Genomic DNA, 20268 nt, shown 5'->3' on the forward strand with positions numbered 1-20268 from the left:
TAGTCATGGTGAGATTGATATCATTGTCTTTTAGGTGTCGCTTCGCGCTTTCTATAGCTTGTGTATTGTTTTGTAGTATTTCTAAGTTTATTTTCCTTGTTGTTTTATGTGAGTCAGGAAGTGTCTTTTCATCTATGTTTCTTACTAGTAGAAATCTGGTATGTATGGGGATATGTTTAGTGAGCGGTGTGTTTAAGGTATTCCATTTCCTTTTTTGGTTTTTAACTATGATCTTCTTTCCTTTATAAAAACAATTTTATATATGTCTCAGTGTAAATTTTAACAAGTGTACCAAGCCTTTCAAAGACAACGTTCTTTATGAGATATACAAACGCATAGTTCCACAAGGTCCATTACACAAGCAATGTGTTATCGACTAAATTTCTGTTCTTACTTATTTTATTAATTGTCTAAAAATTTACTTTTTCTGGCTATTCACAATTAATTCCAGGTCATTGTTTTTTAGTTTTTTCTTGCAATATAATACCACAGTGTTAACAACACAGGGTCCTAGCAAGTCTTTTTTTTTTTTTTTTTTTTGCTATGGGCTTTACGTCGCACCGACACAGATAGGTCTTATGGCGACGATGGGATAGGAAAGGCCTAGGAGTTGGAAGGAAGCGGCCGTGGCCTTAATTAAGGTACAGCCCCAGCATTTGCCTGGTATGAAAATGGGAAACCACGGAAAACCATCTTCATGGCTGCCGATAGTGGGATTCGAACCTACTATCTCCTGGATGCAAGCTCACAGCCCTAGCAAGTCTGTACTTTTGTTTATACACAGTCAGATTTTATTCCCTGCCACTTCTGTCCTAATCACTAGCATTGTTTCTTTCATACCATCTACCTATATACTTTTTTCTCAGTGTTGGAGAGGCCTTTGTTTACCTTCATGAGAATCTCTAAATCCTGCTCTATGTTGCTGAAGCTGTTTTGAATCTCGGATATGCTGTCCGACTGCCAAATATCTATTATATTTTATAGCATTTACATGCTCCATATATTTGATTTTGAAGCTCCTCCCGGTCTGCCCGATACACAATATTACGCCCAAAGAGAAAAACGGAAAGACAAACAACGCATTTAGCCGACACCGTTTTATACTAAACAATTTTATATATGTCTCAGTGTAAATTTTAACAAGTGTACCAAGCCTTTCAAAGACGTTCTTTATGAGATATACAAACGCATAGTTCCACAAGGTCCATTACACAAGCAATGTGTTATCGACTAAATTTCTGTTCTTACTTGGACTACATTTGAATAACAAGTGGTTTTAATGAATTGACAGATAATCACTAAAGATATTAATAGCAGTTGCAAAATGACGTGTGATGATTTGGATATTTGTATGTAAACAGATCAGCAAGATCAGATTATTATGTATTTGCTATGAGTGTATCACTTTAATCTTAACACACAGTAAAAAGAAACTTCTAAAGACATCCACACATTCAGAGCGTAAAATAAAAAGGTTGAAGGTACAGCTGAGCATGTTAAAACTTTTAATCAATGTATTTATTTGGTGAAAAATAGTGTATGAAGATGTGTATCCTTATATGTCACCACAGCAATTTTAATTAATATGTACTTGCTCAATTAGTATGATTTATGTGATTTAGGTTGATGATGACATTTGTATATGTCCAAACTGGTACCACTATTGAATAAATGTTGTAGATAACATCTTATACAACTTATAATTTGTACTAAAAAGGTTGAATCTGACTAAAACTTATGTCTGTAATCTCCGTTCAATACAGAAAACCAATGAAGTTAATATCTTTAAATAACGAAGCTCACCAAGCAGAATTCGAGGCCTATCAATATGGGAACCTTAAAATCAAAATTGCGAAATTGGGCAAGGACATTAAATTTTTGAAACAGTGCATAAAACATAATCTAATGCCTAACTTCCGCAAAGTGAATATAAAAAGACACCAAAACTCACCACAACACAAGAGTACTCAAAATAAAGTTAATAGTACACAGATTAGGAACAAAATCAAATGTTTGTACAAGAAAAGTCTTTTCTAAATAACCAACTATATGTGACACACCTTGAGGCAAAAGCCCAATGGAACATTTTCCTTGACCAGGTTAACAGAAAATTGTTCGAAGAGTTAGCTCAAAAACACCTCATATTAGACAAGAAACGCAACACACATAAGGCTAATGTGACGGAAAATAGGAGTACTAAAGGAACAACTAAAAATCAAAAAAATTCGTTATCATTTAGACAATTTGATTGAGAAATTTCACCCTCCCATTATAAATTTGCCAAAAATAGTATTAACAGAACAGGACAATATAATACTAGAAAAAGGTCCGAAGCACAACTGGCCGAACACGAACATAATCAATGCCACCACCAAATTGGTCATAGAGTCGGAAGCAGCTCTTAATAAAGTGCCCGTAGAAATACAAGATGAGGTTAGATTCGATATTAGGAGAAAACTGAGTAAAATACATACAACAGAAAGAAGTCCATTACCCACCATTAACAATAAAAACCAAGAATATTTTGTAGAACGGGAACATGTAGTAAATCTCAATAAGAAAATCAAAGATGAGAACCTTATTTTCACTAGCACAGGTAAAGGGAATATGACAGTAATAATGGAAAAAACAGATTACATCGCAAAAACTGAAGAATTTTTCAGTAAGGGCTCTTTCTCGGTGATTAAAAAAGATCCGACCCAACAGATATCTTAAAATCAACCCTAAAAAGTATGTCATTCTTATTTACAGAACAAGAGAAGACAAGTCTAACAATTATGAACCCTGGACTGCCAATAGCGAAAGCTTTGCCCAAAATCCATAAGACTGGTGTCAACATATGCCCCATCATCAATTATAGGCCAAGCCCATTGTATAAATTAACGCAATTCATCCGGAAATTTCTAAGAAAGAATTATAATTTTCTGTCAAATAAATCGGTAAAAAATACCATTGACTTATTTTAAAAACTAGATAGCTTCGAAATACTACCTTTCCACCCGTTACATTCTTTCGATATAACGAACATGTATCCGAGTATCAATACTAAGAAACTTTTTCCTATTATCCGGAACAATTTAAATAATTATAGTGGGATCAATGACCTCAAGATCTAAAATTTCATGGTAATTTTGAAACTAGTAGTCAAGAATAATTACATAGCTTTTAATAACTGCATACATCAGTAAGATGGTTTGGCTATGGGGTCGCCGGCATCAGGGATATTGCTACAGATATATATTGACTATTTGGAGCATACGGCAGTTAATAACAATAGTGTCTTCAAGAACATAAAATTCTGGGCAGGTATGTGGATTACACTCTCATTATCCTCGATGAAAGAATTACTGATGCAATTTCCACTCTTAGTAATTTAAATAATATTCATTCGCAGATAAAGTTCACTCTAGAATCTGAATCAAATGTGAGCATAAATTTTCTAGGTGACACATTAAACAGACTTCCTTCTTCTATAGAATATAAAATCTACAGGAAGCCAACACAGGCAGCCACTACCATCAGGAAAGATTCTTCTCATCCCAAAGCACATAAATGCGCTACCTACAGCAGTATGGTAAACTAGGCATTCAAAATACTGTTAAGTAAAGAAAATCTAGATAAGGAATTGAATACAATTCGCTCCATAGCTAAATATAACGGATATGATGATGCAATTATAGAGCGCATCATCACTAAACACAAATGCCGTTTAAATTCAATGTTAACTAGAGAAAAAACTAAACCCGATTATTATTCAACCTTTACTTTCAATGAGGACCTGAGGGCTAGTTCGAGGTCCACTCAGCCTACGTGATTAGAATTGAGGAGCTATCTGACGGTGAGATAGCAGTCTCGGTCTAGAAAGCCAAGAATAATGGCCAAGAGTGTTTGTCGTGCTGACCACACAACACCTCATAATCTGCAGGCCTTCGGGCTGAGCAGCGGTCACTTGGTAGGCCAAGGCCCTTCAAGGGATGTAGTGCCATAGGGGGGTGTTTGGCTTACAATAAACACACACCAATAGATATCTCCACGCAGATTCTCACCATCACCCTGCCCAGAAACATGGTATCCTTAAAACTCTGACTACCAGGGCCAGGAGGATTTGTGAAGTGTCAGCTCTACAAGAGGAAATTAAAACCTTGAGAACCACCTTTGAGGGCAACGGTTACAGAAGAGCTTTGATCTCAACGCCTCTTAAATCGACACATAATCGGACATCTGTTAAGAAAAAAGATGTAAAAGGAACTGCTTACCTACCTTACATACATAACACGACGGATTGTATTGCTAAAATCTTACATAGATACCATGTATGAACTGTTTTTGGAACATCAATTAAGATTAGGCAACTCCTGCGACCAACTAAGGATAGTTTGCCTAAATTGCAACAACCTGGTATCTACAGAGTTCCCTGTACTTGTGGCAAGGTTTATATTGGGCAGACTTCAAGAACGGTATGTACTCGCATCGAAGAACATACCAGATGTATCAGACTCAACCAACCTGATGAATCAGCTGTTGCTGATCATGCCTTAACACCTGGTCATGATGTTTTGTTCCAAGAAGTGGATGTTCTTGCCCGTATAAAGCAATATCGCCCAAGAATTATCAGGGAGGCGGTTGAAATACGTAAACACCCAGATAATTTCAACCACGATACAGGCTACAACCTTAGTGAATCATGGCTACCTATTATCAGAACCATTAGAGAGTAATGCTTTACTGTTGCCATTTGTTGTCTCTATCTGGGGCTAAAATGGCATCCCGTTTACATCTTAGGGCACCATTTCAAGTTCCTTGTTGCTTTCTCCTAGCAACCTGTTATGCATCATTTTATTTTCTCTGTGTCTCCTGATGAAGAAAGGCAAAGTTCCTTTTGAAACACTTTGAGTGTGTTTCTATAATTAATTACACGGCATAAGCCCAAAAATATACCTCATGAATAGTTACACGGGCTGTGAAAGTCTAAATGATAATTTTATATATGTCTCAGTGTAAATTTTAACAAGTGTAACAAGCCTTTCAAAGACAACGTTCTTTATAAGATATACAAATGCATAGTTCCACAAGCTCCATTACATGAGCAATGTGTTATCAACTAAATTTCTGTTCTTACTTGGACTACATTTGAATAACAAGTGGTTTTAATGAATTGACAGATAATCACTAAAGATATTAATAGCAGTTGCAAAATGACGTGTGATGATTTGGGTATTTGTATGTAAACAGATCAGCAAGATCAGATTATTACGTATTTGCTATGAGTGTATCACTTTAATCTTAACACACAGTAAAAAGCAACTTCTAAAGACATCCACACATTCAGAGCGTAAAATAAAAAGGTTGAAGGTACAGCTGAGCATGTTAAAACTTTTAATCAATGTATTTATTTGGTGAAAAATAGTGTATGAAGATGTGTATCCTTATATGTCACCACAGCAATTTTAATTAATATGTACTTGCTCAATTAGTATGATTTATGTGATTTAGGTTGATGATGACATTTGTATATGTCCAAACTGGTACCACTATTGAATAAATGTTGTAGATAACATTTTATACAACTTGTAATTTGTACTGAAAAGGTTGAACCTGACTAAAACTTATGTCTGTAATCTCAGTTTAATACAGAAAACCAATGAAGTTAATATCTTTGAATAACAAAGCTCACCAAGCAAAATTCGAGGCCTATCAATATGGGAACCTTAAAATCAAAATTGCAAAATTGGGCAAGGATATTAAGTTTTTGAAACAGTGCATAAAACATAATCTAATGCCTAACTTCCTCAAAGTGAATATAAAAAGACACAAAAACTCACCACAACACAGAAGTACTCAAAATAAAGTTAATAGGACATGGATTAGGAACAAAATCAAATTCTTGTACAAGAATTTTTTTTTCTAAATAACCATCTATATGTGACACACCTTGAGGCAGCGTGCCTCCCCTCTAAAGCCCAGTGAAATATCTTCCTTGACCACACACATATTTATATGAATTTTTAAAATGTAAGAACCTGTATATAATTTATTATTACCTGTATTAATGATTTGTAATCCACTACAGAATTGTGAAGCTCACTGTAACATCCAGAATGGTACTGGGTAGACGAGAACGCTGTACAATATTCTGTATGTATTCTAGGCATTAAGCACTCTAGACTTTACGAGAAAATGCATCTTTCTAGAACCCTGGCCAGGCACGTATATTAAGAGGTGGTCTTGATGGTAGAGACGAGTTATTGTTTAGTAAGAGTCATGGTTTAACAGGAGATATTCTGACCAGACGTACGTCGTGCTAAGGAGTGTTTAAAGTATGTGAATTGGCTTAGTAAGGTTAGTAGTTGACATGCAGTGGTTGCAGTCTCCATGTGTTGGTGATAGGCAGTTGTTAAAATGGTGGCTTATTGATGTTCTCGGAGAGAAGTGTTTTGTCTGTGATACATTGATTAAGGTTGTGTGTGTTTAATTTGTAAATAATTGTAAATAAATCCATGTGCACAAGTTGACAGTATTTTTTGTGTGTCACTGTAGTTACATCAAGTTAAGAAAAGTATAACCAAGTACAACATTGTCTTTATTAGCACATGCAACACAGGAATATAACAAACATGAAATAAACAACATTCTGTTAATAAAAAAATAAAACAAATTTAATTGTCACAATACTATGAAGATATGTAAGAGTTGTTCTTAACTCATAAATTTGCAAAAGTTAGTATTTAAAAAGCAGTCTCTCATAAACACACAACAGCATCCTCTGTACCACAGCTTAATTCGAAATTTTATACAGCACATCTCGGGCAGATTAAGTAAATCAAACACGGAGATAAATATTAGGTTATTACTGAATAAATCACTTACAAAAGCAATATTGTGAAATTTTAAAAAAAAAAACATTCCTAACTGGAGAACAATTGCTGGTAAAGGACAAGCCAATTATATGCCAAGAAATGTCCTTTCCGCTGTTCCATATCTCAGCAAATATATGATCTACCAATCCAGTTCCACGAAACAAGGAAACTGGTAATGAATTGTTGAGCCTGGCTTGCCAAGAGTTCATGGAAATATAACAATGTGCCTTTTACCTCTCCATTCCATTCCTTGGTTCCTTAAAATTTTGAAACTTTTGCTTTCCCAAAATTCAATGGTGTGAAGTGGCATGAGTGAGGATTGCCCATTGAGAAAATTTAGCAGTCCCAGTCTTATCTGCATTAAAAACCCTAACTGGATTTCTTAGTACATCCAAAACATTTTCATCAATCAATCAATCAATCAATCAATCAATACTGATTTGCATTTAGGGCAGTAGCCCAGGTGGCAGATTCCCTACCTGTTGTTTTCCTAGCCTTTTCTTAAATGATTGCGAAGAAATTGGAAATTTATTGAACATCTCCCTTGGTAAGTTATTCCAATCCCTAACTCCCCTTCCTATAAACAAATATTTGCCCTGATTTGTCCTCTTGAATTCCAACTTATCTTCATATTGTGATCTTTCCTACTTTTAAAGACACCACTCAAACTTATTTGTCTACTGATGTCCTCCCACGCCATCCCTCCACTGACAGCTCGGAACATACCACTTAATCGAGCAGCTTGTCTCCTTTCTCCAAAGCCTTCCCACCCCAAACTTTGCAACATTCTTGTAACGCGCCTCTTTTGCAAGAAATTGCCCAGAACAAATCGAGCTGATTTTCTTTGGATTTTTTCCAGTTCCTGAATCAAGTAATCCTGGTGAGGGTCCCATATACTTGAACCATCCTCCAGTTGGGGTCTCACCAAAGACAAATATGCTCTCTCCTTTACATCTTTACTACATCCCCTAAATACCCTCAAACCATGTGCAGGGATCTGTATCCTTTATTTACAATCATATTTATGTAATTACCCCAATGAGGATCTTTCTTTATATTAATACCTAGGTATTTACAATGATCCCCAAAAGGAACTTTCACCCCATCAACACAGTAATTAAAACTGAGAGGACTTTTCCTATTTGTGAAACTCACAACCTGACTTTTATCCCCATTTATAATCATACCATTGCCTACTGTCCATCTCACTACATTATCGAGACCATTTTGCAGTTACTCACAATTTTGTAACATATTTATTACTCTGTACAGAATAACATCATCTGCAAAAAGCCGTATCTCTGATTACACTTCCTTACACATATCATTGATACATATATGAAAACATAAAGGTCCAATAATACTGCCTTGAGGAATTCCCTCTTAATTATTACAGGGACAGATAAAGCTTCACCTACTCTATTTCTCTGAGTCCTATTTTCTAGAAACAGAGCCACCAATTCAGTCACTCTTTTGTCACGTCCAATTGCACTCATTTTTGCCAGTAGTCTCCCGTGATCTACCCTATCAAATGCCTTAGACAGGTCAATCGCGATACAGTCCAATTGACCTCCTGAATCCTGGGCATGTGCTATATCTTGCTGGAATCCTACAAGTTGGGCTTCAGTGGAATAACCTTTCCTAAACCCAAACTGCCTTTTATCGAACTAGTTGTTAATTTTGCAAACATGTCTTATATAATCAGAAAGAATGCTTTCCCAAAGCTTACATGCAATGCATGTCAAACTGACTGGCCTGTAATTTTCAGCTTTATGTCTATCCCCCTTTCCTATAGATACAGGGGCTACTATAGCAACTCTCCAATCATTCGGTAAAGTTCCTTCATGCAAACAATAATCAAACAAGTACTTCAGATATGGTACTACATCCCAACCCATTGTCTTAAGTATATCCCCCAACACCTTATCAATTCCAGCTGCTTTTCTAGTTTTCAACTTTTGTATCTTACTGTAAATGTCACTGATGTCATAGGTAAATATTAATACTTCATTAGTATTAGTCACCTCCTCTATCTAGACATTATCCTTGTAACCAACAATCTTTACATACTGCTGACTGAATACTTCTACCTTTTGAAGATCCTTGCGTACACACTCCCCTTGTTCATTAATGATTCCTGGAATGTCCTTCTTGGAACCTGTTTCTGCCTCAAAGTACCTATATATACTCTTCCATTTTTCACTAAAATTTGTATGGCCGCCAATTATGCTTGCCATCATGTTATCCTTAGCTGACTTCTTTGCCAGATTCAATTTCCTAATATGTTCCTTCAATTTCTCCTTACTTCCACAGCCATTTCTAACTCTATTTCTTTCCAACCTGCACCTCCTTCTTAGTCTCTTTACTTCTCTGTTATAATATAGTGGATCTTTACCATTCCTTACCACCTTTAAAGATACAAACCTATTTTCACATTTCTCAACAATTGCTTAAAACCCATCCCAGAATCTGTTTACATTTTTATTTACCATTTTGTACCGATCATAGTTAGTTATTAAAAACTCCCTCATGCCTGTTTTATCAGCCATATGGTACTGCCTAATAGTCCTAATTTTAATATCTTCCTTTCTTTCACATTTATTTTTAATCACCACAAAAACAGCTTCGTGATCACTAATACCATCTATTACTTCGGTTTTTCTATAGAGCTCATATGGTTTTACCAGCACCACATCCAGAATATTCTGCCCTCTAGTTGGTTCCATCACTTTCTGAATCAAGTGCCTTTTCCATATTAACTTAATTGCCATTTGTTGGTCATTCTTCCTGTCATTTGCATTACCTTCCCAATTAACATTTGGTAAATTGAAATCACCCAGGTCATGCAGGTAATTATGTATATCTTTGCACCGATGTTCTTGATGTTGTTAGGTTTTCTGGCGTTCATAAAGAGATCGTGAGCTGCCTATTCAAGAATGATTTAAACCACTTATGGCCAAATAAGATGTACAATATTATAGGGAAGGATCCACCTTTCAATACTCCGTAGTAAAAAGTAGTTACAACCTGTTTAATGGGACTGGTTTCAACACATTTAGAGTGTCATCATCAGCCAAATAGCGAAGATCTTAACAATAACTAACATATTAAACATAGGCAAAATATGTTAGTTATTGTTAAGATCTTCGCTATTTGGCTGATGATGACACTCTAAATGTGTTGAAACCGGTCCCATTAAACAGGTTGTAACTACTTTTTACAACGGAGTATTGAAAGGTGGATCCTTCCCTATAATATTGTACATCTTATTTTCTCTATTCAATACGGAACAATAATGAAGTTTTTAACTTTAAACTTATGGCCAAATTCGAATTGGTAGTTCCTATTTAATTGTATTAAATGTTGCTGAATACTGTTTCTTAATTTGTCTTTCACAAGTGGAAAACTGGCCCTTGCCAACGATTGGATCTTGTTTACAAGCACCTCCTCCTCTAGGGACAAAATCTTTGGTACTCCATGCCTTTTAGCTACTGATTTCACCAAAGACCCATTTCAAACATCCTCCATTGCTTGCTCCATATTCCCCACAGCATAATTAAGAATGTTTTACTAACTAAATAACTAACGAACTAATTAACTAACTAACTAGATTTTGAAATCAATAAATCAAGATGTCCTGAATGACTGACTGACAGATTCATCATCGCCGAGCCAAAACTACTGGACATAAAGAAATGAAATTTTGAGGATACATTTCTATTAGGGTGTAGATGCCCATTAACGAAGGGTTTTCAGGTATTCTGTATCTAAGGGAATGAAATTATTAAATGAGCATATCTGTATCTCAAAAACTTCAAAGTTTACAGATGTAAAAATTGGTATTTGAAATCTCCTTTAAAAATAAAGAAACCTGTGTTTTTTTGTTTTTGTGAAATCCCATTGGGGGGGGAGGGAGAAATTTGGTTTAATACCTTTTATGAGGATACTAATATCTCAAAAACTGAAGATATCACAGACATGAAAATTGGCATTTTAATACTCCTTTCAAAATAAAGAAACATGTATTATTTGTTTTTGAAATATCCAATGAATAGGGGGTTAATGGCAGTGACAAGCGGAGTGGAATTTTAAAGAAATATGTCTAGGCCTACAATATATCTCAGACACTTAACATGTTACAGACCTGAAAACTGGTACTTGGAATCTCCTGTAAAAGTAAAGAAACATAGATAATTTGTTTTTGGAAAATCCACTTAAGGGAAACTGAAAAATGGGGTGAATTTTTAAAATGGGCATATCTACAGATCATCTCAAAAATGTAACATGTTAAAGATGTGAAAATTGGTATCTTTAATTTTTTAAAAATAAAGAGACATGTTTTTTTGTTTTTGGAACAAACCCCATATGGCAGTGGGTTAAAAAAGACTGAAAAGGGGGTTGAATCGTTTTATTTAGATAGTGATATCTCAAAAACTGAAGGTTACAGATGTGAAAATTGGTATTTGGAATCCCCTTTAAAAATAAAGAAACACATTTTGGGGGGGGGGGGGTGAATTTAATCAGTGGGTGGTGGGGTGAAAATTGAATTCTTTTTATGAGGATACTTATTACTCAAAAACTAAAGATGTTACAGATGTGAAGAGTGGTATTTGGAATCTCGTTTAAAAATAAAGAAAACACGCATTTTTGTGTGTAGCATGGGGGGGGAGGGGGTTGGTCATCAAATTAACGGTTGAGGGTGGGGGCAGCTGAAAAAGGAGCTGAATTATTTTTATGAGGATACTTATTACTCAAAAACTAAAGATGTTACAGATGTGAAGAGTGGTATTTGGAATCACCGTTAAAAATAAAGAAAACATGCATTTTTGTGTGTAGGGGGGGGAGGGTGATCAAATTAATGGGTGAGGGTGGGGGCAGCTGAAAAAGGAGCTGAATTCTTTTTATGAGGATACTTAAATCTCAAAAACTGAAGATGTTACAGACATCAAAATTTGTATTTGGAATCTTCTTTCAAATTAAAGAAATACCTATTCCTTTGTCTTCAGAAAATACACTTACAGGGGGATGGGGGGAAGGGGGAGAGGGCGTGAATGAATTGAAAAATTAGTTGATTTCCTTGCATGAGGATACTTATATTTCAAAAAGTAACGATGTTACAGACATGAAAATTGGTATTTGGAATCTCCTTTTAAAAAGAACATTTTTTTTTTTTTTTTTTTTTTTTTTTGGAAAATCGACTTCAGGGGGTTTAATAATAAGTAAAGAAGGAGTTGAATTCTGTGCATGAGGATACTTAAATCTTAAAAACTGAAGCTGTCACGGGCGTGACAGTTGGTATTTTGAATTTTCTTTAACAATGAAGAAACACATCCTTTTTGTTTTCGGAAAGTCCACTTAAAGGGAGAAGGGTGGAAAGAAGTCAAGAAGAATTTGAATTATTTTTATGAGAATAGTTATATCTCAAAAACTGAAGGTGCTACAGACGTACAGACGTGAAAACTGGTATTTGGAATCTCCTTTAAAAATAATGAAACACATATTTTTTTCGCTTTCGGAAAATCCATTTTAGCGGCTGAAATGAATCAAAAAAGCGGGTAAATTTTTAAACTTAGTACTGGTATATCTACAGTATATACGTCAAGAACATAACATGTTAGAGATAAGAAACTTGGTATTTGGAAAGTCCTTTAAAAATACAGGAACACGTATATTTTTGTTTTTGGAAAAGGCACTTAACGGGAGTGAAAGGAAGTTGAAAAGTGAGTTGAATAATTTTTATGAGGATACTTATATCTCAAAAAGGAATTTTTTTTTTTTTTTTTTTTGCTAGGGGCTTTACGTCGCACCGACACAGATAGGTCTTATGGCGACGATGGGAGAGGAAAGGCCTAGGAGTTGGAAGGAAGCGGCCATGGCCTTGATTAAGGTACAGCCCCAGCATTTGCCTGGTGTGAAAATGGGAAACCATGGAAAACCATCTTCAGGGCTGCCGATAGTGGGATTCGAACCTACTATCTCCCGGATGCAAGCTCACAGCCGCGCGCCTCTACGCGCACGGCCAACTCGCCCGGTAAAAGGAAAATGTTACAGACATGGAAATTGGTATTTAGAATCTCCTTTAAAAATAAACAAACGTGTATTTTTTCTACTTGAGACAAGTCTGTTTCTCACATGTACAGTTCTGTGTTGTATGGCCGTCTTAGCCCCAAAAGGCAATACCTTCATCGTGATTTACAAAGAGTTTGTGGGGTAAATGAAACTCTGTTTTTCGGTTAGTTTTTATACATAAGGGATTTTCAGATAATGTCTTAGTATAGTGCCGAGGAACGATTACTTTTATCAAATTATGAAATCGACGCTCGCAGGTTATTGCTAGTCATGAATAGTTGACTCCTGAACAATCTGAAGTTGACACCACCTGTCATCCTTTGGTATGGGTCATTCAATGTCACTAAAATATCTACCAAAATGATCATAATTTAAAACATATTATACCATTAATAAAATGATTTCAAATTGAAGTTAAGTAGCAAACACCCTATTAATTAAAAGAAATTAAATGGGGGGTGTCAGTTAAGAGTTACAGTTGTGTTTCAGAATAATTGACACCCTAACGGACCATTATTTACTCCCACTTTTCTTCACATGATCACAAAAATTAAAAGAACATCTGTTAAACTTCCATACTGCATGACAGGAGCTACTTAAATAAGCAAACAAGAGGAAATATAATCAGTGAAACAAACTCACTGGCTTAACAAATCTGAGAAGGAAACCCTATGCTGTTAAATCTTGCAACAGATGCCATCAATAAACTACGCCATTCTCCAACAAAAAAAAAAAAAAAAACCACTTCATCTGATTAGTTCTCAGCCATTACCACCAGATGGCTGCAGAGTAGTTACCACCCAAATTTGAACTCTCCAATCTTATCACACTCCTTATCAATCATCAGTGATCTGCATTTTGGGCTGTCGCCCAAATGGAATAATTCCTATCAATTGTTTATCTAGCATTTTCTTAAATATTTTCAAAGAACATGGAAATTTATAGAACATTTCCCTTGATATGTTACCAATCCCCGACTCATCAACCAAGAAATTAATATTTGCCCCAATTTGTTCTCTCAAAGCTTTTAAAAGCTTTGCTCAAGCTTATTCATCTACTAATATCATTCCACACCATCTCTCCACTGACAGCTTGAAACATACCACATAGTCAAGTATCTTATCTCCTTACTCCCAACTATTCTCAGCCCAAAGTTTGCAATATTTTCATAACACTACTCCTTTGCAGGAAATCATCCAGAACAAAAAGTGCTGCTTTGCTTTCAATCTTTTCTAGTTCTCGTACCAATTAATCCTGGTGTTGGTCCCATACACTGGAACAAAACTCTAATTGGGGTTTTACAAGAGAATTATATGCCCTCTCCTTTACAGCCTTACTACAAACCCTAAATACTCTCATAACCATGTGGATAGATCTATAACCATTCTTAACAACCTTATTTATACGATTATGCCAATGAAATCATTCCTAATATTACTGTAATACCTAGGTTACTTACAGCGTTCTCCATGAGGTATTATCAACCCATCAACACAGTAATTAAAACCGAGAGGACTTTTCCTCTTGGTGACATTCACAACTTGACTTTTCATCCCATTTACCATCAAACCATTGTCCGCTGTCCATCTCACAACACTGTCTAGGTTCTCCCGTAGTCACTCACAATCCTGCAACTCATTTACTACTCTATACAGTATAACATCATCCACAAATAACCTTATCTGTATAAGAAAGTGTAAAGGTCCAATAATACTGCCTCCTCTTCCCCCTACCCCCCCCCCCCCCTCCTTAATCATTACAGGATCAGACAACACTTCACCTACTCTAATTCTCTGATTTTTATTTTCAAGATGTGAAGACGCACATTCGACCACTCTTTTGCCTAGTCCATTAGCCCTCATTTTCATCAGTAATCTCATATGATCTACCCTGCCAAATGCTTTGGATAGGTCAATAGCAATACAGACCATTTGACCTCCTGAATACGAAAAGATATGCTATAATTTGCTGGCATCCTACAAGTTGAGCTTCACTGGAATAACCTTCCTAAATGCAAACTACCCTTTATCAAATCAGTTTGTAATTTCTCAAATGTGTCTAACATAATCAGAAATAATTCTTTCCCAGAGCTTCCCAACAACACATGTCCAGCTGACTGGCCTGTTATGTTTGTTGCCTTTTTTACTGTACACTGGGTCTATTATTGCAACTCTCCATTCATTTAGTATCACTCCTTCATGCAAACAGAAGGGGTCACACACCTGTGAGCTTGCATTCAAGAGCTAGTGGGTTCAAATCCCACTGTCGGCAGCCCTGAAGATGGTAATATATCCCCATAAATCTTATCAATCCCAGTTGCCTTTCTAGCTTTCAACTTTTGTATCATTTTGTAACGGTTTTTATTATCATAGCTAAATTTCAGTAATTTGTCAGTATTAATTACCTCCTCTATCTGGACATTATCTTTATATACAACTATGTTTACTGATTATTCCCGAGGGTGTCAAGAATAGGTGATGCTGTCAATGACTGGCCCTTTTACATTAGCTGATAGCAGGTGACCACATTATTACAGCCAAATAAGTAAACTTGCCAACCAATATTTATAATCAAAATCAATAGCAGAATTAGCACGAACCAAAGTTATTTGTAAATGTCTTCTGTCCATAGATGGAGATAGGTAAGCAAGTAGGTTTTACCTGGCCCCTTGGAACATAAGTACATTTATCTGTTGTACTCATAGAAATAAGTAAATAAAGTCTCTTTTTACCTTAAAAAGCACTTCTTTTGTAAAACAATTACAAAATGCATATAAATGTACAAGAATGTTTAAAAGATGCCCTAAAATGTCTTGAAGTACACCAAAAATGCTTCATCACGCAAAATTGGAAAATAATGTCCCTAGAATGATACTCAGTTTGGCTCCTATTCATCAAAAACACATTTATCACTAATTGTGCAATGTATCTTCTGTGTCAAAAGAGAAAAGATGTGAATGCAATGACATCTCAACCCTAATTATTATTATTACATCAAGGGACTAGGCCATGTGGTTAGGGGTCACACACCTGTGAGCTTGCATTCAAGAGCTAGTGGGTTCAAATCCCACTGTCGGCAGCCCTGAAGATGGTTTTCCACAGTTCCCATTTTCACATCAGGCAAATGCTGGGACTGTACCTTAATATGGTCATGGCCACTTATTTCGCAATCCTAGCCCTTTCCCATCCTTGTGTCGCTGAAAACATTCAATGTTCTAGTGCAACATTAAAACACTAACAACAACATAATTATTATACTTCACTTGTTTTAATTATTTAGTGGGATATAACTACCACTGATAAGGAAAAGTCAAAATTAGCAAAAAATAATTTCTCGCTATGGAATTCTCTACTACATCATTAGCCTTGTACTTACTTTTGTTCCCAGCTCCACAAATTGATGTAAGGGTTCTGTGCCAATTCATTCGCTTTAGCTTTTAAAACTTCACCATAAAGTAGAATGTTCTTACTTCGGACATCCCTAAACTACTCCACCGGGTGAGTTGGCCGTGCGGTTAAGGTCGCACAGCTGTGAGCTTGCATCCGGGAGATAGTGGGTTCGAACCCCACTGTCAGCAGCCCTGAAGATGGTTTTCCATGGTTTCCCAATTTCACACCAGGCAAATGCTGGGGCTGTACCTTAATTAAGGCCACGGCCGCTTCCTTCCCACTCCTAGGCCTTTCCTCTCCCATCGTTGCCATAAGCCTATCTGTGTCGGTGCAATGTATTCTGTCCTTGCATAGCTTGTGTTCGAATCTGAGGCTCCGTCAAATCCGAGCATTATTTGAATTTTTCTTTTCGCAAATTTAAAATGATTTTTCTACACTATTTCATTCCCTGCTTATTCCCACCATATCGTCATTCTGTGACTCCCCTCTACCGAGATCAAGTACATGTTTGTTCTCATGCCTGAAAATAAAACTTTTTTGAGAAAGAAGAGTCTGCCTAATAAAGCAGTATTATTGCTGAACAATGCAGGGTCACATCCAGATGAACAGGAACTGGTATGTGATGGAATTCATGCTTTATTTTTGCCCCCTAATGTAACAAGTTTGATACAACCTATGTATCGGGGTGTTTTGGAATGTCTAAAATATAGCAACAGAACGTGAGGAAAACACCACAAACTTCCTCAGATAACCATGAAGGACGTAGTACATGGCTGCTGACAGTAGTTCTGATGACAGCAACGATAACGACATACCAAACTTGTCAGATATAATCTCACAGATACCCAGATATAAAGATGCAAGTGAAATCGAAGTTATGGAATAGTTGAAGTGATGAACAGTATGAACTTATGGATAAATTTTTGAAATTTTGAATGAACCAACTGAAGATAGCAAGGAAGAAGTTTTAGTAGAGAAGGCGCCAAATATATCTTATAGCGAGGGTCTCACTGCATTGGATACGGCACTATGCTATCTAGAAAAACAACCAGAGGCAACTCCCACCGACACCCTGTTTTTCAAGTGATGGTGTGACATTACTGCACAGAAATGGTGCAATATTCAGAAACAGAAGTCAATTAATGACATTTTCAAAAATTATCTTAATCCATGCCATAACATTGTAAGAAATGACAACACAGGACCTTAGCTTCAATCCTTGCTGATTTCTTCATGTTTCATGATTTTCCTTGTGTTGCTCCATGTAGTTTGAGTTACCTTGATTTATCGAGACTCTACAGTACTTCCCTTATGTTTTAAAAACATTGAAACTGTGAAGAGTGAAATGCCAAATTCTTTCACCATTTCTATTTTGTTCTTTTGTCACTTATCTACTTCTGTTGTACTTTTTAGTTTTTCACTCTGCATCTTAGAAGAACACAGTCTTTTGGCCATTTCGAACACAATGTTATACAATAAAAAGAAAATAAGCCAACTCAGAACTAGAATCTAATACAATATCTCCACTTGAGTTTTATTTCCTTTTAATGTTTGAACAGAATGACAAATCAGTAAGTACTCACTTGATAAGACATTAATTTCCATAACGTGCCATACAGAACAAGTGTACAAAAACTCACAAGTGTACTCACAGGTTATTTTTACTCCCACTTTGGAAACAGTCTCCACTAGGTAAAAACACAATATGGACTGAAACAGTCAATTACAATACAGTATCGACTGATATGAAGAAAACCCTTGCTTGTGGCAATGACAAGCAAACATTTCACATCAACAATGAGATTATCTGTTAAGAAGGAAGCATACTTTCCAGTGTCAACTCAATTAATGTAACTTTAAAGATTTTTAGACTGTCAAATACTAATTATAACACATATAACACTATAACACACCTGTAAAAAAAGACACACTATTAAACATATAATGAAATGTTTTGTTAATTGTTTAAAATATAGAAACATGTAAATGTTTCGGATGATGTTCTTTCAAGAACAAAACATGTCATTCCTTGTTTAATAGAATGTTCTTTCTTTTTTCTTTCTACAGGTGTGCTGTAGTTTTATAGATGTTATAATTAGTGTTCAACAGACTGAAAAGCTTTAGTCGTATAAACAATAAAAGATGAGAGGAGACATTACTGTGATGATTGTCACATGATAAAACAGTAGTTTATTGATAATTTTGAATTAAAAACACTAATTTCCACTTGCAAGACTGGCACAATACTTCAAATTAAAATTTATCTGTATTTCGAATTAAGCAAATTCGAATTACTTGTAAAAAGGTACCTTACATCCCAGGGACTTCAAGAGTACTTCAAAGCAGATGTTATTTTGAATTAACCAGATTTAATTACCAAAGTTTTACTGTATCAGTCCTGCTCCCTGTCAGGCTTTACTACTTTTGACATATGATATCAAATATCAAAGCCATCTGTATACAGGAAGTCCTCTGGTGGAGTGGAAGGTAAAGGCTTCCTATATTTGCAACTTTGGCATTAGATGGCCCTATGCCCAGAAGCCTTTGTTCTCATTTCCTTTGGAGAATGCATAAACCTCCAGGGCCATAAACATCTCAAAATGGAAGTTTCATTTCTACTGTAAATCTCTTGACTTTCTGACACAGAAACATACTTGCATCCTTCGGAAGAGCCAAATACACTTTACCACTTTGACTAAGCAGCCCTGTACCAAGTGTCATCTGTCAGAAAATCAACCTGCACACAGTCTATAAGTCTTCAATCTATATTGATAAATTGAAGATTTCCTTAAAATAAACTTCCATTTACCTGTATGGTATACAGATACTGAATTAATTCTGTATTGTCTGATCCTCATCACAGGCAGCATTAACAGAGCTATCTATCAGAAGACCAGAAAAAAAGTGATGTGATCATCTTTTGTGTTCTGACAAAAGAGAAAATATGGGAATAGGAACATTTAACAAGTCACTACATTTCTTCCAATTATTATATTCAAAATTATAATCAAAACAGTATTTACAGTAATGGTTACTTGGCAAAAAAGCATCACTTACTGGAAGACAGGTTACAACATGCTTATAGAAATCACGTGTTTGGATCCGTTGCAGCAATTCCTGAGCATCTTTCAACATTTCATCACTGGAGTACAGAATGTCATACAATATGTTATCGGTCATCTTTGCGAACACCTCAGGATTGTCCTGTGCTTTGGACAGCTTACACCTAGATAGAGTGAACAATATTTCTAAAAATGTAATCTGGAGGACATAAAATAGAGTTGCAATGGAAATTTAAATTCAATTCTCCAATTAATTTTCAAGTAATTCAAACCAAGCTTCTGATTTCTAGGAGGGTACCCAGGCACAGATGTCATAGTGAAAAGCAGGGTTAAATTTAAATTTTCTCCATTATCTACAAAACTCAATAAGCAGGTAACTCCTCACAAATAAAAATTAATACACACTTCCATATAGATGAATAAGGTAAATCTTTACTCTTCCAAAATGTTATGATTTTATAAATTCCATTACTCATTATACACTATCTATATTACACAAACAGTTGATGCCTAAATTTCTAAAGTAAGACATAAAACACAGCACACACATACAAGTGTGCAAACATGCACATATGTGCACACGCACACGCGCACGTGCACACACACACACTCACACACAGAGGCCCTCAAGAACCTTGGCCTGCCAACATGGCTGCTACCCAGCCATACTGCCTGCAGATACTGGAGTGCCACGTGGTTAAGATGAGGACTTCCTCAGCCATATTGTTTGGCTTTCATGCCCAAATTAAGATAAGACATACAATAAAATACTGTGTTATTAGACAAAGGTAGTTCAGCTCCTTGGCTGAATGGTCAGCATTCTGGGCCTTGGGATCACAGGGTTCCATTCCCGGCTGTGCATTTTTAATGTGTATGGTTAATTTCTCTAGC

The 20268-nt window shown here is 35.9% G+C and overlaps 1 protein-coding gene across 4 annotated transcripts in view; it reads right to left on the minus strand.

Moving 5' to 3' along the window:
• The window catches only part of fal (falten), a 641611-nt gene that overhangs the window by 110889 nt on the left and 510454 nt on the right, over positions 1-20268 (minus strand). For all 4 annotated transcript variants that reach the window (XM_067141683.2, XM_067141684.2, XM_068226329.1 and 1 more), the window contains one exon: positions 19373-19541. In XM_067141683.2, the coding sequence (XP_066997784.2) occupies positions 19373-19541 (169 nt within the window). The remainder of the gene's footprint in view (positions 1-19372; positions 19542-20268) is intronic.

Source organism: Anabrus simplex, chromosome 2, assembly GCF_040414725.1.
Source record: "Anabrus simplex isolate iqAnaSimp1 chromosome 2, ASM4041472v1, whole genome shotgun sequence".
NCBI lineage: Eukaryota > Metazoa > Arthropoda > Insecta > Orthoptera > Tettigoniidae > Anabrus > Anabrus simplex.